Source organism: Aythya ferina (genome assembly GCF_964211825.1).
Source record: "Aythya ferina genome assembly, chromosome: 2".
Classification (NCBI taxonomy): domain Eukaryota; kingdom Metazoa; phylum Chordata; class Aves; order Anseriformes; family Anatidae; genus Aythya; species Aythya ferina.
Genome location: NC_140297.1, coordinates 21293890 through 21317576, shown reverse-complemented (window position 1 = coordinate 21317576; position 23687 = coordinate 21293890). Strand labels below are relative to the sequence as shown.

The 23687-nt window shown below is 40.1% G+C and overlaps 1 protein-coding gene and 1 long non-coding RNA gene across 5 annotated transcripts in view; one reads left to right on the top strand and one right to left on the bottom strand.

Moving 5' to 3' along the window:
• Positions 1–2700: 2700 nt before the first annotated feature.
• On the bottom strand, positions 2701–5737 carry LOC311432866. The gene is made up of 2 exons (XR_014690386.1): positions 5399–5737; positions 2701–4253 (listed from the first exon to the last, which is right to left on the bottom strand). It is a non-coding gene; the product is annotated as an uncharacterized lncRNA (long non-coding RNA).
• CACNB2 (calcium voltage-gated channel auxiliary subunit beta 2) overlaps positions 4841–23687 on the top strand; it is a 242140-nt gene continuing 223293 nt past the window's right edge. For all 4 annotated transcript variants that reach the window (XM_084511420.1, XM_084511419.1, XM_084511418.1 and 1 more), the window contains exons 1-2: positions 4841–5135; positions 16192–16284. In XM_084511420.1, coding sequence (XP_084367546.1) covers positions 5040–5135; positions 16192–16284 — 189 coding nt within the window. In that variant the 5' untranslated portion in view covers positions 4841–5039. The remainder of the gene's footprint in view (positions 5136–16191; positions 16285–23687) is intronic.

The following is a 23687-nucleotide window of genomic DNA, read 5'->3' as shown; positions in this document are numbered from 1 at the left end:
AGAATTAACCCTATGGAAAGGTAATTCATTTTCTGCTATATTTTAATTTCAGTTCCTGAACAGAGTGCTTCATGCTGGGAGAAGCACAATGGTGTGCAGTGGAGAATCAGGTTAGCACAGCCAAGGTGAAGAGTGAGGGAAGCAACTTCTGGCAAATGCCAGGCGTTGAAGTCAGCTCAATGCTACTGTGCAGCTGTGCCACCAGTGACCTGTGCTTCAGATCCATGAAGTATAAATCTGCAAGCTCTGAGGCATATTAACTCTGCTAACTATCTTGGTAGCAATGAGTTAACTGTCAGCCATGTTGATGGTTTTGCAATCCTCATATAGATTAGAGGCTGTCATTGTCTTTTCTTACACCATTCATTGTGAATGAAGTCCTGCTTTGCTGCCACAAATTAGTGATTGTTGGGTGGGGAACAACAAAAAAGAAAGTCCTCCCTAAAACAGAAAAACCCAAGCTGAGCATGGGGCTCAATGAAGGGTAGAGGAAAGGCCAACACTACAGAGCTGAGAAGAGCTTGGATGCTTGCTGTCCTTGGACACAGTCCGCATGGTCTATTAAAAGCTGTCTCTCATGTTAGTAACTCACATGGGCTCAGCATATTTGTGGGTGAGAGTGCTATAAAGCCTTTTTGTGCTCTTGTGATTCAAGTATTTAATAATAAGAGAGCAATAACACTATAAATAGGAACACCATAGTTGGTAAGGACTGGAGATACAAAGGAGATATGTGGTCTTAGTTATGACAGGAGGGCGAAGAAAAAGGAAAGAAAATATTAACGGAATCAAGCAACTTCTGCAGAAGTGCTTCATGAAACACGAGCTTCGTACACAACCCATTGACAACAAAATTGCCGTTTGTAAAATGAACAGCTAGCAAGCAGGAGCGTGCCTTTTTTGGTCACGTTTTGAAAAGGGTTGAAAAATATGTGCTTAGTAGGTGTTGTGGCTGTTGCAAGTGTTGCGAGCCTTCTTGTGCATTAAGAACATTTTTGCCAGTATCTTGCTCATATATTCCGTCATGGAAAAAACTGGCTCCTCCTAATACTGTCCTATGTCCTGTTCCCCCCTTTCCCCTTACCCCAAATATACCAAATGTATCATAACCATATAAATGAAGGTTTTGTTGCATATCACCTATACCCCACAGACTAAAGCACAGTGAACGCAAGCTGGAAGGACAGATCCACTCATTAAATTCTGCCAGCCAGTGTTGTGTCTTGAGACAGACTGATAATAGATTCATAAGTAAGCTTGTCTGGACATTAGCTGAGTGCTTTTGTTCAGACTTGTTGTGGGAAAGATAAAGTACAAAAATAAGGAGAATCTCTTTAGTTTGCACTTCTGACAGCCAGCTTGCAATTTATCGCCAGAGAAGATGGACTGTGTCTGTTCCGAGATATTAAATCCAGGTAACCAATTGAATTTGTGTTTTCACAGTATTGAATTTACTAGCTACAATGCATTTTAAGCAGAAAGTAGCACAGAGTAATAGGTAGCCAGCACTTCTTTTTAACTGATACTCCTAATGAATTTGTTGTATCAGGGCTTTAAACACACATTCATTTACAAGCATTTTAGTAGTTTCATAGCAGTCATTGTAAGCTCACAGGCCTATATGCAAGTTTTTAATCACGTCCCTTGGGCCTAAGCATTTAGCTTTTAGCTGCATTTACAGAAATATCAGAAAACCATTCTAGGCCTATTTGTACACACTCGGGTGATTGCTATAGATTATATCAATCCTGCACATGCATGCATAGTTACCTATAGAACACAATGCTGGACACCGACATTCTTGTACTGGTGGCAAAGGACAGTTACATGTGCAACGTGAAATACTCCTTGCTGTAGAACAACATCTAATCTCAAACAGTAAGAACAATTTTTTATTTATTTATTTTTTTTTTTTATTTTTTTTTTTGGGGTGGGGGGGAGAGGGTTATCTTCTCTGCCAGCCTAAGGTTTTGTTGTTGTTGTTGTTGTTTCCCAACCCCCCCCCCCCCGACAAACAGCTTATTTTTTCTTCTGGTGTCCTAAAATTTGCATGTTTAAAAAAGTCCAAATAAGCATGCACAACACCTCTCCATTGCAGATAAAAGTCTAAAAGAGAAATGCAGCAGAGTGATTTTCTGCTGAGAAGTGGTTAGGTTGTTAGGAAAACAACCATAGCAGGTTGTTTTCCCCTTGAGAAAGACTAGCAATTTGGGATCTCTGCATATTGTTTTTACACTTTGACCCTTATCCTGGAGCAGATGTGGCCAAAAACAGCATGCAGAGGGATGACAGCATGGGTATGTGTTCAGCTGAAGGATTTTCATTGCACATTTCAAGGTTAGAGAACTCCGTTCAACTGCTAAACAGAAGGGGTGGAACAGTTATTTTTTGAGGTTAACTGTGGCCATTCACTGCATCAAGGCAATAAATGATAATTATTGTTAAAGAATAGTTAGGTAGAATATCAGGACGAAAAATGAAATAAACTTACTAGAAATTTGTAGATGATTGATATTTTTTGTTGTGTTGTTGCTGTTTCATTTTGGTATACAGCATAACTCTCTGTATTTATCTTTATCTATAGTTACTGAGTCCCTGTTTTCTGCAGCCCTTGTATGTCTGTATATAAACAAAGTAAATCATTTTTATATTTTATAAAGGAAAGAAAAGAAGAAAAAGCAATCATAAAAGATATAGCCCTTAGAAGAAAAGTGAACTTCATTTGATATACTCCAGCTTTAATTTATGAGGAAGTGAAAAAACTTTTTCAACACAAATGTACAATTTACGCTTTCAGAAACTGTAATGCTTTCAAAACAATCTGTTACTCTTAAAGAAATGGTATACTTTAAAGGAAAAAAAATGGGATACCCTGCATGTAGTGAAAAATTCAGAGAACAATATGAAGGACAACTGCTACATGAATAAATAAATACCACTCCCTTCTTTGTGTGAGAGGAGGCTGACTTTGAAGGATGCCTGAAAATCCACCAAGTCCAGGCTGTATGGTCACATTGGATCATGAGCCGTTCATACAGAATGTTTTGAAATAGAAGGATAAATGGTTCTGAAGCTATAAAGGTGTTAGAAATAAAAGCCAACATCGTTCAATAAAAACACTCTGCTTAGCAATCATAAACAGGAATATTGTGTTAGGTTCTTCTGTAAATATTTGCTTATGATCTATGCCATTATGATCTATGCTTATGATCTATGCCCTTCTTTAATTATTGAGGTGGTCACAAAAAGTAACTCCATTAAAACAATCTAATTTGGAAGCGACAAAGAAATAATTACTGCAAGGCCTATGTTAGAAGATGAAATGTGCATTCTTCTCACCAAAAGTGTAAAGAGAAAACATCTTTTTGCTTATGGTCATCAAGAGAACATCTGGAAGCAGCCCAGGCTCTAGCACCTTTATAGTTTCAAGATACATCAGCCTCTCTATTTAGCTATTTGAATGACATGTAAACACATCAGACATATTTTTCACTTATACTTAAGGTTCTGTTCTGCCATACACAACAACTTGTATAAAAGTACTTTTTGAAAATACTATGACAACTTTTCAAAACAAAACAAAACAAACACATGCACACACAATAAAAACCTTTTTGGTTTGTGAAACTTTTTGGACAAGTGGAGTATCTAAAGCTTCTTCAGATCTCAGAGCTCTTCCATTTGGAGGGAAAGCCAATTCCCTCACAAAAAGTAGGTGGTTTCTGCAGGATATTTTCATATAAGAAAATCTGCAGGGCTAAGCTTATTCGGAGAGGAAGTTTATTGCTGCTATGAAAAAAGAGATAACCCCACAGTTGGGAAAAAGCTTGAAAGTGTTTCTTGAAGTTGAACTAGCTTTTGTGCTGTTTTTGGTTTGTTGGCTCTTTTTCCTGCACATGACTATTATGTTACTCTTAGTTATTGTGATTGTAAATATAAGGTGCCATAGGCCATAGGCCGTTCGAAGTTTATTTACTGATTGTTCATTGTTTTCAATGAACTGATAAGAGACTTCATGAATGCAAAGCGGTATCAGAAAGACCAGCTTCTCTCTTGTGCTGTCTGGAGCATCGCCTGGTCCAGTCCAAAGACAACGAGGAGATGTAACAAGTCTTCCTCTACAAAACATGCTCTGCCTGTGGGAGTTGTGTTGTGTGCTGATGTGCTCAGACGCTGCATCTCTCCAGCCCAGTCGTCATCTCGGGTGTGCGTTTTTTTTTTTTTTCCTGGTTTTGAAGAGATCTTTCAACCACCTGCCACGAGGAACACGATAACTACATTGAAATTTCCCTACTGTAGGCAGCGGGCTCCATCTCACCTGCCAGCTAGGAATTCCACCTCCCTTGTCGCGGTATGCGTGGAGATGTCCGAGGACGGGAAGAAGGAGTACCCTCGGGGCAGGGGACCAAGAGTTTCGAAGGAGCTCTGTGAGCAGCACAGCCCCAGCTGTGGCAGGGGGGCGAGATCGCTGAGAGGGGGGTCGGGGGAGGGCGGGCAACCGACCCCCAGCAAGCCTGCGGGAAGGTGCTGCCGTCCCGGAGGCTCCATGAGCACCTCACCAACGGCTCGCCCACCACCTCGAGGGGAAACCACAGAGCCCGCATCCCTCTCCCCCCGCTTCACCCCCGGGGCCCAACTTCTCCGCCCGCCCCCGCGGCGCCCGGCGGGGAGGCAGGCGCCGCCCCGCTGCCGCCGCCCGGTAGGTGCCGGGAGGGAGATGTTCGCTGTCACTTTCCCTCTCCCCCACGCACCGCCCCCTGCCCTCCCTCCATCCCTCCCTCTCTCCCTCCCTCCCTTCCTCGCCCGCCGCCGGCGGTGCCCCGTCCCCCGGCGCCGCGCTGCGCGCTCCCCGCCGGCTGCAGGCAGGGCCGCGCCGCCGCCCGCTTCCCCCCCAAAAAGAAAAAAAAAAAAAAAAAAAAAAAAAAAAAGGGAAAAAAAAAATAAATCCTACTCCGGGCATGGCCGGGCGCTGAGGGGCGCCCCCCCGGCTCGGCTCGGCTCTGCCCCGCCGAGGGGGCTCGGCAGGCAGCTCCACTCCAATGGTGCAGAGCGACATGTCCAAATCGCCCCCCAGCCCGGCGCAGGAGGTGCAGATGGAGCTGCTGGACAACCCCCCGCCCGCGGCGGCGGCGCAGGTAGGGCCGGGGGTGGCACGGCTCGGCCGGAGCCCCGGGGCTGCGGAGGCAGCGGGGAGGGCTCGGGGCGCTGCCGGCCAGGCAAGGGGGTGACTGCCCGGGGGGGTACCGGAGCGCCCGGCCCTTCAACTTGCCCCCCCCCCGCTGGCACAACAAAGTTTGACGCCTCTGCTCGGCCGCCCCCCTCCCCTAAAGGGCGCTTGGGTAAGGCGTCCGGCGGGATGCTCGGCTCCGCAGACCCAAGAAGCCTGCGGTTTGGTTACCCGTTGGTTAGGTGCGTAGAGATGTGCTGCCGCTGGGATGTTCGCGGTGCACGTATAAATCACGGCTGAGGTTCTGCAGGGACCTGTTGTGCCTCTACCTGATGCTCGCCCCGCGCTGCTGCCGTGGCCCCATCGGGTACCCAGGCTGGGAACAGCCTCTGTGGTTGGGGGAAGGATCCCTGCTGCTGGCCCAGCACCACTGCCAGGGGGCCGGAGGTGCTGAGCACGCTGCAAATTTCAGCTGCTTGATTACCGTGCCGAAGGTGGTTGTACAGTCAGCTCGGAGATTTTAACAACTCAGGCCAAGCACACTGCCTTCATGTGGAGGGGTATGGAGAAGGAGACAGGGAGGGGATGTCAGCGTGCCTGGTGAAAGCTCTATTTTGAAAGGTGGTTCCTGTTTAATATACAAATGTTGCATAATATCTTCGAGTTTGCAATAGTTGGCTACAAAGACTTTCGGTGCTATTTTTAAACCCAGTAAAAGGGTGGTAAAATCTGATTGCGTGCGTTTTAAATTACAAACATGCTTGTTCTCGTTTGGACGGAGTTTTTTCCCTTTTGGGGTGGCAGTTTTATTTGCTGCTGCCAAAGCTATCCCTGATGCTTTATTTTATTTGAAAAGGCAGTCCAGTGTCATCACAGGAGTGCTTGATTGCCACAGGAAAATGCTGTCAGTCTCAAAGGAATCACTGAGTGATCTTTAGGTACTGGGGATTGGTGACAGACGAACAAAATCCAAGCATTGAAACAGAGGCTAGATTAAGCTGAAAAAGTGTCTCTTTGGATGTGAATTTGACTGCAGTCTCCAAGCACAGAACAGATATTGCAGTAGGGCCATATGCTTTGCCAGCTTCTCCAGAAGTGGTGGCAAGGGAACTAATTTCTGACCTACAAATAGCCCCCTTTTTATATCTTTTCAGCCCTAAGCACAGATTGGTGACTGTGAAATCATATGGTGCCTCGCTACTATGGATACGTGTCAAATACTGATCATAAAATTGGTTTTCACCCCTCTTTTTAACTAGGTATAAAGAACCTCTGTTTAGAGAGGAAGGATGGTTTGTGAACACCTACAGTATTTGTGTTTCAGATAAAGTACTTCTAATTTATAGAATTGGTTTCTGAACACTTACAGCCAAAAAGATCCACTTTTTAAGAGAGTGGTAATGCAGCTTTTTGGCTCAGTGGGTAATTTTCAGGTTTTGGAACCAAAGTCTATCAGGCAAAACAAGAATCACATCTTCTCCATATATTCATATTCCAGTTGTACATAAACCTTTGGTGTGGAAGGAATAAGATTATGGAAACAAAAGAACTTTTTGTCTGAATAATAACGTTCAGTTAATTCCTTAGCACGCACTGCACTGAGACAATTACTTTGATTTGGGTTTTTGCTCCATTAACGTGATTTCCAGAAAATCAATATGGTAAGATCTTGCTGCTTTAGAAAATGCTCACAGTGAGAAGGAGAAACTTAATGACTGCATGTGAATCATTAAGTAGATTGCCTACAGGTCCTTCAGTTATGCCCACTGCTATCTTTTTCACTGAGGAACATGAGTATCAATCCTAGAAACATTTCATGCCAAGTAAGTAATGCATCTGGAAGAAAAAAAGCATGCAAGCTTACAGAGTGATATCACTCCTAAAAGTGTTCACTCCGAAGTACTACTTCTGGTAATTAGGATTTAGCAAAATATAATTAAAGAGCCTTTGTATACTTGTAACAAGCCTCAAAATTTCTTTTATCTAAGAATTTTACTTTTGCGAAGCTGAGGATTTCTTTTAATCTGGCTGTACATCATGGTTGATATCTTGGAGTATATCAAGGCTGTCCATAGATTTTGGCCAAACTTGTCACTGCTTGGCAGGGGCACGAATATAGTTAACATTCTGAAAGCAATTTCTCTGAAAAGATTCTTAAATATGTGAGCTATTCCTGGATAGTCTTTGAAAAAAATCTATTTCTTATTTTTATAATGTATTTTTTCTAATAACATCTGCAAACAAATAAAATCCCTATAGGTGTTGATCCTGGCAGTAACACCATACTTTTCCAGAGAACTTCTTTGTCATAGAATACCTTGGGGACAAAGTATTTATGTTTGTTTCTGTATTACCTAGAATAGGTAATAGAAAAGGTGGCTTTTAGTTCTATATTACTATAAATATATAGTTCTAGGTACTCTCTGTGATTTGAGTCCATACAGGGCTTGTGATATACCTTTAGATGCCCGCTTTTGTCCACATGTCTGCACTTGCTAACAGTTACACTGCTCACAACATCCGTGCATATGTCAGTGCAACGTAGTAGTTTTAGGTGTGACCCTTCTGTAATACACTCAGCAATTGCTTTTCAAAAATCACAAAACAAGCAAACAGTTGAAATATATTAGTGTGGTGATCTATATCTGATTTTTAAAAAATCAAATTAATTGCCTTATTTAAATCTTTATTTCAAGTACCTCTCAAACGTAGAAATCTGAATTACTAGAATATTCAAATTAGTCATTTTAATTAACGGAGATGGTATGCTGATTTGTTTATAAGATGTTACAGCACAGCGTATTAATTCCTTTCATGGTAATTCTTGGTTCCTCTTCTCCTTTCCTCCCCTCATATTTATTTATATTTATTTTCTGATCCTACTTCAGACTCCATCAATTCCCAGAAATCATTGGATTCAATTTCTATTTTCTCATCCTACAGCTTCCCGGGTTGTGTCATAGGAATGGTCAAAGCAAGTCAGATCAGGAAATTACATGGGATATTTCAAAGAAAATATAATGAAACCTTGTACCAGGCAACTATAGGCTACCTTGCTGAGGGAGGAGGTAGCCTTCCCTGGATGAATTACTCCCTATTCCCCATTATCATTTTCCTCCTGTTCTTTTCCTTGCCTTGTTATCTATCATCTGTCAATGCAGGTCGTAACAACCTGACACATTTTAAATGAAAACAGTTCCCTTCTTGATTGTTTTCCTCAGCTCCTTCACTTGCATTTAGATTTCTCCTATGCTCTGATACTGTTCCATGTCAGAGTCTGAAGGCTTCCCTTCCCAGTCTAAAGGAGCACTTGCTTGTGGCATGTGGAGGCTGCCCTCTGCCCTGATCCCAGCTGCAGCTGAAGCTTGCATTGCTGAAGGTGAACTGCAGTCATGGGGTTAGAGATGGGCTTGCTCATTTTTCATTCTGTATTGACCACAACTGATGCTGACATGAATTTTAGAGCAGCGTGCATGCTGGTGGCTCCAGAACATCAGCTTAGTTATTTGGCCCTGGCTATGGCTGTTTTCCTTCCTGGACCTCCAGCTGTCTTTTCAGTTGCATAGCACCATCCCCTCCCTGCCTGTCTTGTGGTAATGAGAAATAAAGGGAATAACCAGAGATTTATTCTCCACAGATTAATCACAGTGCCCTCTGCTGCTCTGTTCCAGCTAAGCTGATTTATCACAATTCACACCCTGTTTACCTGTTCTTCAAATAAACATTTTGCAATAACATATTTCCCAGTACTAACTTGTGAGAATACATTGTAAGTGATAAACAAACAAAATTTATATCCCTTTTCTTATTTAAACAATAACAATAGCCATTTATTATGGAGGCATGGAAGGTTTTACTCTCTTCTGGCAGCATTCCTACAAGCCAGATACAATCTTGCTGGAGCCTAACAGAGCATATACAAATGAAGAAGAGATGAAGTCAAACTCCCATTAATTGGACTTTCTCATGGTCCTAGGCAAGAGGTAGTGTTTTCTCTCCCAATGTGTTAACCTCCTTTCGGCATCGTAGTCCTTGCTGACAAAAATACATTTTATTAGTCTTTGACTAAAGAAAGCCCTTCAAGTTTCAGCTGTTACTTTTCTGATGATTCTTCTTAGCTCTGAGGGGTTGATTTATATTGTCCCAAACTTCACCAATAATAGGTAGGGCTCTTGTGTGGTCATCTCTTCCAGAGACATTTACTTGCAACTTGGGTATTGCACATTATCAGCATATGTGGGTTACAGTTATTGTTCTTTACATTTTTCTAGACTGTGAAATCCCTCTGAAACAATTCAGCAGCTTCACTCCTAACTTGTTTGAGTATGTTAGCCATTTTCTAGAGGCAATCTCTGTTTTTGTCTTGTTTTGTCTCTGGGTTTATAATTTCAAACTGTTATGGATGAAAAGTTCCTGTATGCTTCCAAGCTTGGCTTCTCTGGAGTCTCAGATACTTTTACTTTTGCTTCTTTTTCTCAGTTCTTTTCTGTGCCAGGATAGAAGAGTTTCAAAATAACACAAAGCAACTGAAATCAACCTTCCTGCCCTCCAAGGGCTTGTCTTAGTCTCTGTCAGCAAGGCAGGGGGAAGCGTCCCTGTAGCTGGCTATGCTTCCCTGAAAATCTCTTTCTGTCACAGAGTCAGATCTTTTCTGCTGTTTACTTGTGTAAGAGAAATACAGAAATCCCTGGAGAGCACACGGGGAGGAGCAGGCACGTGGCCTACAACTATAGCATCCAAGCTTAAGAAGCTGCAGGAGGCACAGTGGGACTTGTATATGATCTCCAATGCCTAGTGATGTTATCTGCTCCTGTTTTGCCAAGTGAGGAGCAGACATCTTCATCATTGATTTAATGGGGGGACGGGCAGCAGATTTTGACCAAGGTGGTTTTTTGGGTTACTGGGGAGGAGGAGAGCAGGCCAGGTCTGGTGGAGTAGAAAATATGGGTGACCTGGCCTGGGGCCAGGGCAAGAGCACTGGGAGATGGCTCAGAAGCATAGAGCCTGGTGAGGATCGGGCTATTTCTAGTTGCATTGTTGGCAAGCCAGCACCAGTCAGCAGAGAGAAGCATCGAAGGTTTCTCAGCAGATTTGTGTGTGTGTGTGTTTCTTTTGTTTTATTTTGGTTTGTTTGTTTGATTGATGTAGGTATAAGATTTTAAAGGACTGTGGAATGGACTTAGCAGACTCAGCACTGTAGCTCGTGTGAACTCAATGACTGTATATGGAGATCCTCACCTTGATAGTATTTCTCAAGGGAACCCATTGTCTTCTCTGAACTGTGTTATAGCAAATGGTGTTTGCTTGAAGAAACACCTTTGCTTGAAGGTTAGGTTTTGACACCTAACCTTGGGATTTTTCCCTGCTATAGGAACATGAGTCTATGCTCCTCAGGCAATTTCTTCACTGAAGGTATGTCACGGGGCTGAGTACCTATCACAGGGCTGAACTATAATTGGGTGCATAGGGTGACCTGAAACCCCAGCCTTGAGACAGAGGCAAGCCGGGATATGTTTCTATGCCAATCATTTCCTTATTGTCCCCATTCTTATTGTGGAATGGAGCTGTGGAGTCCTGGGAAGCTTATCACTGATGTCTGTGTACGTCTTTCAACATTCAGCTGTACTGTCTGAAGGCTGACCACCCATCCTTTATGAAACTAGTGAGATTTGAGGTGCAAAGATGAGAAATATTCATGCCTCTTTCTGTAGTTGACCCATTATACCTAAAGACTTGATATATATATATATATATATTATTTATATATAAGATGCATATTTTTTAAGTGATAAGTGTGAGGTTTTACAGTTACTCACCAGATGACTATGCCATCCAGTCACTGAACGGTGTTGTTCCTGAGTGGTGGCATGCCTGGCTGTTGACCAGAGCATGGTCAACAGTTCAGGAGCACTGCAGGACCTACAGGACTGTTGCCATATCACAAGGAACTGATTGAAATAGATAATGATTGTTTTTTCTAAGAGATGAATAGAGATGAACGTACATATTCTGCACTGACTTGGGATACTATTCTTCAACTGGGACATGGGCATTTTAAAATATCTTTCAAAGTTTTTGCACAGGAAGGAAAAACACACTTTAATTTCTCACTTTTCTAGAAATTCTTTATTCTTTCATGGGGTCAATCAATTCCCTTACCTCTAGGTATTCTATTAATCCTTGTAATTGATCATTTGTTCATCTGAGATCATGTAAGCTTCATTCCAGCACTGGATTTTATTTTTTATTTTCTAGTTTTTTTTCTCTCCAGTTACTTCCTTGCATCATCTGCTGTTTCAAGACCGGAATCCAATTTGATTTTGATGCGTAAATATTCCACACCTTCTTTTATTCTTTAAATAGGACCAGTAGGCTAGTTTTTTAACAGTTCATCTTTGCCACTAACCATGGTATCAGTATCAATGACTGACGCTATTCTACCCATTGTAGTTAGTAAAGGTTCAGGCTTACCCTGTGTATACTTCCCTTTGTATAAAATACCATTGGAGTGGTTGCTTGGGAAGGGCATTTTTAAGACTTTCACTGAAGATCAGTTCCTTAGATGTAGATAGTTGGTCATTTGAAATGTTTTATTACCTCTTCCAGATGATAGTATTTTGCTGTAGTGATAAACCATGCCTCCTGCTTGTCATGTGTGTTAGAGGATTAAATGTAACAGATGGATGCTTTTCATGTGTTGAGGCAGAACCTCATTAAAATTAAAGGGTTTCACTGAGCAACACTAATCTCATCTGTTTGCAATAACTTGAGGTAGTTGTATATGAAACTGTTAATTATCAGGAAACTGCTGTGCATGCCTTTAATACTTCATATGATTCCCATATTTTGTTTGATCACATGGGACGAATAAAAGTTGCACAATGTACTTTCATGTCAGAGTTGGAAAGCTTTGCTTCGTTAAGGCTCTGTTGATGAAATGTTTTTTGCAAGATGACTTTGGTAGAATTTGTTTGTTTGTTTGTTTGATTGATTTTAAGGCTTCACATATTCTGCTAGATACTTTAAGAAGCTGTAGAACATAAATGCATGTATTGTGTTTCTCTGGCAACTCCACCAATTTTAAAAGAACTTCACACATCTGATAAGCCATGCTACAGTTCTGATCTTCTAAACACATGTATACATAAGTTCATTTGTGTAAGAAGTTATGTTGAAATCCAGTCAGAATGTTTTCATCAGCAAACTTTCTATGTAAACAGTCTTGTTTATAGGGCTGAAATCTGTTGTATTAAAATTAGCTGAGTCAAGTTACAGGATGGCATAGGCAGCTGGTTGTGCAGGGTTTATGGCTGTTCTGGTAGGCAGGACTACTGTGTAGTTTAAGGAAGGCTGCCCCAGGTTGCTGCTTTTGCTGGCCAATGTCCGCACGTCGTGATTCAGCCCTTTATTTTTAGCTACCTAATTACAGCCAACTGCTGCACAGAACATAGATAAGGCAACTAATTTTAATATGAAAATCACAGTAACATAATGGGTTCATTGTGGATTTTTTTTTCCAGAATTGTGAGTAACTGTCAGATTTTTATTTTTTTATTATTATTATTATTTTGGTATAAAGGTCTTCTTCTTGCAATAAGCACTTATGGATTAAAAAAAAAAAAAAAAAAAGCAAAACATAATGAATATGAGACAATGAGTATTCATGATTTTCCATATGACAGAGATGTTTAATCATTTTTTAAAATCTGTTTGTTTGTGGAAGACTCATCATATGCTTAGAACAAAGTTTCAGACATTTCTGACTTTGGAAAATAACTTGGAAGGCCTAGAACACAAATATAATCCCAGATTGGTAACCTTTAAAATAACAAAACCAGCCGTCAAGTCACATATGCTGAAATTGACCTCCTTTCCTCTAATTCAGAATCAGTCCATGCAAAAAAGCAGCTGTTAGAACAACCGTCCCTACACCCTGTAGACATGGCCTGCCATCCTGTCAAACATTTCTTCTGTGTGAAGTTAGCATTCAGTTTGTGTCCTTGAATAGTCTTCACTTAAATAAGGCTAGAACAAAAATGTGCAGGCTGCTGTGCACACAAAATAAAGTAAATAAATAATTAAATAAATAAAAACCAGCAACTGAAAAATCAAGCACAAGTTTGAGGTGGATTTGCACTGTGATGTTGCCTGAAATAAATCTTCTTAGTCGTTGCTACACAGGTAGAGAAGTAGTTTGTCTGTGCTTGTAATGCATTTTTATTCAGGTCTTTTTTATTTTACCCTCATAACTCTAGATACAGTCTCTGTTTTGCCATTGTAGTAATATTTTGCATTATAAAACTTGTAATATGATTCTATAAGTATATATTGAAGAAACTAGGTACAAATACAGGAATGTGACTGTAAAAGAGAATATATGTACATTTTTTCTATTATCTCCTTGGGGATTACACAATATTATAGTGTACATTATGAAATTGCCTAGATACTGTGATCTTTATGTAGTTTCTTTATACTCCTGAACTGCTATGTGGATGTTTTGAATTCTTCTTTTTTTTTTTCTTAAAATATTTTAGTATCCTTCCACAAAAAAATGGAGAAAAGATGGTCAGAATGTTGACAAGTAACTGTGCCATCATTGTCACTTCAGTAGTAGCAATTTTTAATAACTGGTAAATTTTTATTAAAATCAGTTGCTTTATTTAAAGACCATCAATGTCAAAGATTTTTTTTTTTTATATTTTACGTACCTTAGTATTCTGTACCTTAGTATTCTTGTATTGTGTAGAAAAAGACAGTACTCTAAGAACTGTCTATTCTAACAGTAATTGGAAAATAATTTGAATAATATTCTGTTAACAGTGCTTCCAATCTACTTTTTATTCTTACAGATCTATGAAGTCCTTTGTATTAGCAAAATGTTCTTCTGTTGTCAAAGAGCCCTTTTAGAAATGCAACCATGTGAAATCATTCCTCATTCAATTTTCATTTTACATTTTGTGACTTACTTGACTCATCAGCAAGCCTTATTTTCATCCCGATAATGTGCAGCATGCTGATTTTTGTATAGTTCTGCCTTAAACAACATGTATATAGTATGAAATCACGTGCAGTTAGTTTTCACAGAATAACAGAGTGGTTGAGACTGGAAGGGACTGCTTGAGGTCATCTGGTCCAGCCCACTGCTCAAGCAGGGACACCAAGGCTGCTCAGATGTCTAGATGGCTTCTGTAGATCTCCAAGGACAGAGATTCCACAACCTCTCTTTTTAAAAAATCATTAATTTGGCAAAATAGCTTGGCTATAAATCCATGTTTTTGGGAAAATTGTTTCTCTTAAGTTATCTGTTATGCTACTGAAATAGCAATATTAAGTTATTTTATTGACAATCAGCGTCAGGTTGACAGATCTATTGTTACTTGAGTCATTCTTTTGAAAATATTGGTATAATACTAGAGTTCAGCCAGTGCTCTGGAGTCCCCCAGAGTCAACATTAACGGTTCACATACAGCCTGAGATTGTTCTGTTGCATCTCTTGGAGACAAGTTATCTGCATTTATTGATTTGAAAAATTATCTTAAGTTAGTAGTGGCTATTTGTCCTCCTTCACAGTTATTTCTAGACTCCAAACTATTCTGTCATATTTATCATGTGTTAGCTATGAGTTAAAGCTCAGATTTTGAGGTCATGATCTTAGAAATCTGCCAGTATGAGATTTTAAGAGTGCCTCCAAGCCTGCACAGGAACCCATCCTTCCCTGTTATGAAAACTGATGGGACTCATGCCTGAAACTCAGCATGGTGCTCTGAAGATTGCCCAAACTCAGGGAAGAACATTCTTGATGCACCCAAGCAGAGTTTTATCCTGGGGTTTGCTGTCTCAGAGCCAGCTTGCCAGGAGTGTTGTGTTGTAATACATTCATAGGCATGTTCACCAATAAGCTGATCATATTTTCTTATGGTGCCTAAATGCAGGACCAATAGCAGCAGCTTAGGGCCAAAGACAGAAACAGGATGTGAATTCATGGACTTGGAATTCTAGGAAATAATAACGGATAAATAATGGATAAATAGTATAACTAATTAGTATATTGTTGTGGAGATATCAGCACACTAGCACGCTCTTATCAAGAGGATTTTTTGTTGTTGTTATGTTTTAAGGAGAACAATGAGATTTCTGTAAAGGAATTTTTATTCTTGGGAGAAGGATTGTGAGATAGTCTGGGGGAAGATATGAAACAATTCACTGAAAATTTAGCATGTAGGTGATGAAGGCTGGTAGTTGTTTTTTGGTTGGTTGGTTGGTTGGTTTTGTTTTCTCCCTGACTTATTGTAGAACTTGAAAGTTCAGTGCTGAATGCAAGATGAGAGCTAAGATTGGGAATAAGCCAAGGCAGACCTTGAAAGTGAAGACAAAGACCCTATTTATTGCAGGGAACTGTGGGAGGTATTTAAAGACAGGAGACGTGATCTAGAGAGATGGATTAGTAAAATGACCTTTACAGCAGAGTGATGAGCGAGACAAAATTGCGTTTATCAGTCTCGAGGAAAATAATATTTGAAGTAGTCAAGACATGGTTTTATTGCAAATTTAGATGAAGTTAAGAAACATGACTAGATACAAAGGGGTGTATCTCAATGTAGTTGTGCAGAATCAATCTTTGGAATTTTGCTTTACCTGGAAGGCTCGTAGCTGTGGTGTACTGGAGAGTGGTCCAGTATCACCTTTCCTAGTTTGTGTATTTAAGCTAGCTGCAAAACAAACTGTGTTTTTTAATCGTTATGACTTGTGTGAATAATACTACAAGGCTACACGTCTATAAATGGTCCTTCAAACCTGAATGTGAAAAATAAACATTCACGGCTCAATTGGCCAAACCTAGTTGTGTTAGTGAGTACTTATGCACATAGTCCCATCAGTTACTGAATGCGTGCTTATTAATTGGCACAAAGCTGATCATTTGAATCCCTGCTAGCCTAGCAGACGTCAATAATGCTTGTACTGAGAGCTGTCTGTGTAACATAAACTAACTCATATCTCTTTTTTTTTTTTTCTTTTAACAGTCTTACAGTAAAGGGGCAAGAAGAAAAAATCGATTTAAAGGTTCAGATGGGAGTACATCTTCTGACACTACCTCTAACAGTTTTGTACGCCAGGTATGTGTTTTTCAGCTTCTTAGACTGGAAGACTTGCTGATGTTAATGTTCAAATTATTTTCTTTTACAAATTGTAAAATCAAAGAGTGATACTGTAGCCTGAGAAATAGCAAAGGTCTCTGCCAAGACAAGGAAAAATACTTGGTTGCTATTGTTTTGATCTTGGCAGAAAAATACTTTTTTATTTCTTATTCATTTCCATGTATAGTAGTTTTCTATTATTTTTATTTCTGTAATGCTGTCAGGTGATTAAGGCTGGAGAAGAAGGAGGTGGAGTCTTATGGAACCGCCTAAAGTTGCAACATTTGGGAGAAAGCATCAAAACCCTACCAGTCCTAGGGATTTCCTGCTTAAAATAGTGCTGTGCAAGGCAGTGTTAACTTCAAAGTTTTCCACCTACATCCCAGTGTTATTTTAAGACATGGGTTGGAGGGGAAATCCCTGGCAGCATTGTAAGGATGCTGAAAGGCCTGTGGAGGATGGAGGGGTGCTATAGGCTCCCATAGCCTGTGCCTATTCATGTGTGTTTGGGGTGCTCCCTCACACAGAGCCTCATGGACCCACCCAGACCTGTGTGGGTGCTTGGAGAACAGATCAAGCGGGTAAACAGAGGTGATGAAAAATGCAGTGAAGAGCACCCAGAGCCTGGTGTGGTCTTTGGCTGCAGGCCAGTGCTACTGAGGCTGTGTTTGCATGGAAGGAAATTGAATTTCTGAATGCTTATGTTGGAGAAAAACCTGAAGAGCGTGAAAGGTACTCTGACCATGCTTGTCCAAAGAGAAATACAGGTTTTCATGCCCTCCTGATTTAAGCTGTGGTTTTACAAGTGTAGACTTTGTCATCTTTTTTTGAGGGTTTCTGGAATTCAGGAGGTTTCATTGCAGAGTTTTTGGTTTTACCATAAGGAGACACCAGACTTACTTCTCACTGGCTTGCCTTCCTGTGTTTCTCCAGCTCATTCAGTGACTCCACTGCTGTTGCACTGGTTGTTTCAGTATGCATCTTCTGTTTACAAAATATTTCTGATTTTTCCTGCTGCAGTCATGCTGGCAGGTTTTGTGATAGGCTGTGGATTTGATAAAGGCAGGTCCCTATTAAATTTCAATGTCTGTTGGACATAGGTTTGAAATGTTACTTGATCATGAGAATTCATCAGTGGCAATAAAAAACATGAAGGTAGAAACCCTGGTTCAATAAATTATTAATATATACTAATATATACTAATAATATATTTAAAATACTCTGAAAAACAAACAAACAAAAAAAAACAACAGTCAAAGTAGCGTTTAGGGGTGGCAGCAGATCTCTCTGTCCCAAGCATTCTTTGTAAGGAAATCTGTGTTGCTGTTTTCCTTAGCCTCCTCATGAATGTTGAGCTCAGCTTGGAACATTTTTAGCAGACTACGAGTGTTTATTTTACACCAGCTGCACACAGTTCTTTGCCTTTCTCGTTTACTTAAATGAGTTCTGAAATTGGTCTTAAATATCCCTTGTTGCTGTCATTCATGGGAGCAGGACAAGGAGGATGGATGATCAAACTCCATATAGACGTTGAGGTGGATTCCTGTAGCCAATGGCGATCTGACGGACTCTATAGAGTGTGGGGCATGATTAATCAAATCTTTGAAAGCAAACTTACAAATCAGGGTAAGTGAGCTACAGTCTAAAAGTGTCTGTATCTTTTCCACTGCTACGAGGGGAACATAGACCGTGACTATGTCAAGCACAGATTTTTAGAGAGGAGATTTATATATTTCCATGAAGTAAATCTAAGTTTAGTAGTTAAAGTGATATAATACAAATGACTGAAGGGTGAAATGAGCTTCAGGGAACAATCAGATTTAATAGATTGCTGAAGCAAAGCTCAGTATTGAGATGGTACCGTGACTGAAGATAACGAAGGGATGTTAACAGATAAATGTTGTTATTTTGCATTGTCCAAAAATTATATATATATATAAATACAAAACATTCCTAGTAAATCACATACAGGTACAGATTGAGTTGAAGCGGGTGTATAGGAGAAGTGCATCTTCACAGTTGAGTTTATTTCAGAGCTTAGATTGCGTCTTCAAGAGGCTTACCTGCTCTGATCCTCCCCCCGGGACAGCTTGCTTTTCTCCTGTATTAATGAAGATGTGCCACCAGCCACTGCGTAGAGTCACTTGCTGCTGTCTCAGCTGCTCCGCCCTTCCCTCAGTGCTGCATATTGGATGGACGTGTCTGTCTTCCTTGGAGGATATTTTACATGCTATAAGTGAATGTAATTGTGGAAAAAGTGAGTGCAAGACATTGCTGTTTCTACTGAGATGGGTGAATTTTGCAGAAAAGCAGCAGAAAAATAATCCACAAGCCAGTAGAATCAATGATGCATCCACTTAGTTTACTTTTATTTTATTTTAGTGTTACCTTAAAACTGGAAAGTAATTTTTTTGCATGGAGAGATGTTTGCAGGTTTTTTTTTGCAGTTGCTGTGATCTATACATGGTTACACACAACGTCTTTGTTTTAGCAGTGCTCATGATGCCTATAGCTGCCTTTTTTTCCTCCACTTTTTTCCTTCCCCCTCACTTCCTGTCTCCTTTTACATTTACTTTGAACTTGTCCTGCAACTTTTATATGCATCTCTACAAATACTCCCTTCTGCAGTCAAGAAGGAATCCTGATTGTCCTGAACATTTATTGCTAAGGGCTGTCTACATTACTCATAAAGAAGGAGGTATGTCTGGAAGGCGTTTTTGCGTCTTCTTTAGCTGTTCTTAAACTAGGAGAGATGGGAAGGTCGTGCAGGTTCTTGTTGCAGGAATTGATGGGAAATGGTGCTGGAAGAGAGAAGTATGTCTAGTCCTGAAAGAATGGTCTGTATGTGTAAGGCAGTGGAGATGCTGTGCAAGAACAAGTTTTGTATAGGATTCAGTCATCTGAATCCAGGGAGGCACTGGCCATTTAAGTTAAAGCTGCTGCAAGGGAAGGGAGTTGGTGTCTATTATTTACATTGACAAAGCTTTGTTGTGTTTGCATTTTATTATTTCCTTAAGGACATATGCACCTCTGGCTCCAATATGTGCACCTGGCAATTTTCTTGCAATGCATACTAAATGCTATGCAGTAAAAGCTATGCCAACTTAGTTTTATTTGAATGACGAAGAACAAAGTGACATTTTATTCAAATTGCTTGAAAATTCCTGCTGTTGTATAAGGAGTATGAAATGCACCCTGCACAACTGTATGCACAATGATCTTTTCCATTTAAATTTGTTTTTCAAAGTACTGAAATAGGGAAGAGCCTTATATAAAAGAAGCATTAAACTGAAACAAGAGCAAATTTTAAAATGGTTCTGTTCCATCCAATTGAATCTCATCTGTACTGTGAATTTTATCTGTTACAGATTTTTATTTCTATTTTTCTCGTGATACTGAAAATCTATAAGGTTTTAGGATAATGCTTTGGATTATGTCCCAATCTGTTAATATTAGCAGAATTATTTGTTTAGTTTTGTCTCCAGAATGTTATTTATGAAGTTGGAGCTTAAGAAAATAACAACTTGGCGTTCCTTCCACTTGCAAGCAGCTCCTGCTTGACTTTTCAGTAGCAGGAGAGGGAGAGGGAGGGAAGCAATTTTTTTTTCCTTGTGTCGTGTTGTGAACTCGTATCGGCAATTACGCAGTGTATTTGGAAAGGAGAAGCCTCACTGCACACCACGCTTTAATCAGCTCCTAACTAACTTTAATCAGTTGTCTTCAGGGAGATAAAGAACATTGTGTTACATAGTTTTCATCATCTTTTCTGAGCTTTGGAGTGATAAGCAGCTTGTTCTTGGGGTTAGCTATGAAAGACTGAATTGAATCTGATCTGTACTTGCTGCCATTTTGACTGATGCATGGTAATGATTTTGTTCCCAAGGGTTTTTCAAAATACGGATCAGACAAAATATTTTGCAGACAACACTGTGGCACTTCCCAGCAACATTATTTTAAGCAAATTGCATGTTCTGATAGCATTACATATTTTGTGGTTGCACTTCAGGACCTGTATTTGTCAAGGTTTTATTTTAAATCCTAATGATTAATCACAGAGGCAGTCTGAGTTGTTGGGATTTCTATGTATTGCAAAAACAGATTAGGTTGTGAAATAGACTGTGGACTATGGACTTGCTTACTGAAATATTTAACGTTTTACAAATCTATTTTTTTTTCCCTTTAAATATTGGCTTGATGCCTGTTACACTGTGTTCACTCAAAAACACAGCTATAAATAATTATGTAGGGAATTCATTATTCTGCTACTTTCCTCTAAGGACATGTGCCTAGCTGTGTAATTACCTATTGAATTTTATGAATGGTAAAACTAAGATTTGCACTGAAAAACTATTTGAAAATATTGACTAAGTTTTGCTCATAAACAAGCCTCTTAGTCTTGAGTTCACCAGAGATTTGGGCTGTGTCAGAAATTTCTTCTCATTCTTTTAATTGATTTTCTTCCAGATATAGAGCTTAGCTTTGATTTTCCTTTTTTGCGAGTGGAAGAGCTGTTATATTCAGATTGTACATGCAGCCTGCCAGTCTGTGCATTTACAGGCTGAGCCACAAAGAGGTAGTGCAGCCTGGGGACAGGTGTTAGCTTTGGTCTTACTGCCTAGGACTAGCAGTTGTCTGCTGAAAAACTGCATGTGCTTTTTCTGCTAGCACTATCCTTGCTTCATGAAGACTGTGTGTGAACAAGATAGATATTCTGGCTAGCCAGAATATCTAAATTTAAAAAGGCTCATTTGCAATTAAATATATTCTTACTGTCTTTGTGTGCCTTTAATTATGAGATATGTTTGGCTTGTAGAGAAAAAAGGAGCTTTTCAGGCTTGCCTGTAGCTTTTATACATAACAAAATGATATGTGTCAGAACTTTCTAGAGGTATTGTGCAAACACTGATTCTAATACACGAAAACATATACCTACTGCTCTGCTTAATTTTTATCATCTTTTATTCCTGAAACTTCTGTCTGGGAATATTTTGTTAAGTTCATCGTGTTTCTGGTCTGATTTATATTGATTCACTGAAGGCAATGCCAGTGATGCCTGTGGCCTGTACTTGCTATTGTGGCTGCAGTGAAGCTGTACATGACACACACTACAGCATCTGCTCATTTGAAACAGATTAAAACCTTTTGTGGTTTTGTGGGTTTTAAATTTGATGGAATTGCAGGATCTTATGTTTTTCACTGTGAAATACAGCGTTTTGAAGGGAATGTATTGAACTTGGACAAAGCCACCTTAAGTCATGGTTTGTATATAGAGTGTGATTTTGGTACAGCTTTGTTCTTTTGGCAGTAGTGGGAGCTGGCAAGCTTCGCTGTTAAGGCCAGCATGCGACCATAAATCATGGTCAGGCAGTGTTGTTTCAGAGTGATGTGCGTTTTGTGTCAAGCAATATTAATCTGTCTTTAGTCAAATCTAGTGATTCTCTATTTGTTATGATACGAAATTAGATAATGTCTCTAAAAGTAGTGCTGGTATAGGAAATACAGTATATTTTATGTATTTCTTGTCATATGAAACATACCAGCTTGATAAAAGAAGAGTGGGTAAAGCATTTAGAGCAATGTAGGGATTCATAAGAATATGTCATTTCAGCTGTTGATTTAGGGTTTCATTCATGGCTGATAAATCACTTCCTCTGTCATGTGGTAAAAGGTAGCTAGACGGGGAGTAGTAGGAGGAAAGATTCAAGGAAAGAAATGGATTGGGAGTGTGTGGCTGGAGGAAGGAAGTGGGGAGGGAGGAGGAAGGCACTTTCCTTTTCGTGGCAGTTGTGAAACTGCACTCTGTGTAGTACTCTGTGTACATGGGAAAACTTCAGTAGGCTCATTGGGCTATACATTTCCTCATCTGTAGTAAGGGTTTGAAAAGTCTCCTTTTTTGGCCTGGAGAGAATAGAACAGATGCCCCTATAAAGCATGGGATTTTGGCATGCGTGACTGGAGGGGACATGGCTGAGAAAAAAAAACAGCGGAAAGGAAGTTCATCTGTGGCCTTCAATTCTTTCATGGGCCCTTTTTGCCTCAAATGGTTACTAAGAATAGAAATCAAACTGCTGCCATGTGTTTAAAAAAATAACAACAAACACACACACACATAAAAACACACCCTCTAACCAAAACAAACAGGCAAGACATCATAAAAAGTCTTCTTATACATCTGTTTACTCTTTCCATAGTTATAGCAGGGTATGAGGAAATTACAGGGGAGAACAACTAAATATAATATTTTATTAAAAACTGAAGGCTATGAGTCTTTCTTATTGCCTTGAACTGACGTACATGTTTGATATTACTTTGCAAACAGCTGAAGTCAACATATCCTTTTCCAAGCAGCAGTGAGAATGATGAAATTTTGAAGATGGGGCTTACACTTGTTGGCTGCTGAGATGATTGCCAGAGCTGCTTTTCAGATTGCTGAGGTGATGAGGGAGTGTTCAGAGGCATCTGAGAGGATGTATATGGCCCCCTGTGAGAGGACATGGGGAGATGTGAGCTTGAGGTGAGAGATGACACCTGTGTGGGTGGCAGCTATTGGACCTGCTGTCATGTCTGTGTCTTCAGTGCTCCCATTGCTGCCATCTTATGCATGCCTCCTGGCTCTGTGCTTTTCCTCTGTGTATGCCAGGGTGAGAAGAAATGTCTTTTGCTGGCTGCTCAGGGTATACCACAGCTGGCACACAAATTTGGCAGCATCGCATGCATCCCTTTGTAGCAAGACATTTGAAGGACATGACAGGACTTGTGTGTCCCAGAGATTTCTGCAGGTGAGATTTCTGCAGGTGACAGGGCTGCCTCTGTGCCATGGGCACGGCTGCTCAGGCAGATGTGAGGTGTTTTAAGCAGTTAGGCAAACTGGTAGACAGTTGCATCATCTTTGCAACGTTGCTGAATGTACAGTTGGAGATTTCCATCATAATGAACTGTATAGGGAAAGGCTTCAAATGTCTTCATGAATGGTGATTAGTCTCTGTCTGTCTCTTTTGCAGTTTTACATTAATTGCAGTGTATTTTTGCATGACCTAAATGTACAAAAGCCTTACAGCTGCTCTGAGAACCTCCTTGCCTCTGTTTGTTGATCCTTTGGATGCAGGAGCTATGAGAAAAAACTGCACAGTTGTAAAGAGTTATGAACAAAATTAGGAAAAGGATTGAACAAGAATCAAGTGTTTTGTTTATTTTGTCCCCTGGTTCTCCCAGGAAATTCACTGTGGTTTCTGGTTCTCATGTGCAGCATTGTCTTACTTGAAATAATAATTTTGAACATTGTGGTTAGATGTAAGGTTCTATTATATGCTATCATAGCTGTCTTCTAGTTATAATAAACAGACTTACAAAATATCTGCAATAGGATGAGATTTCCACTGCA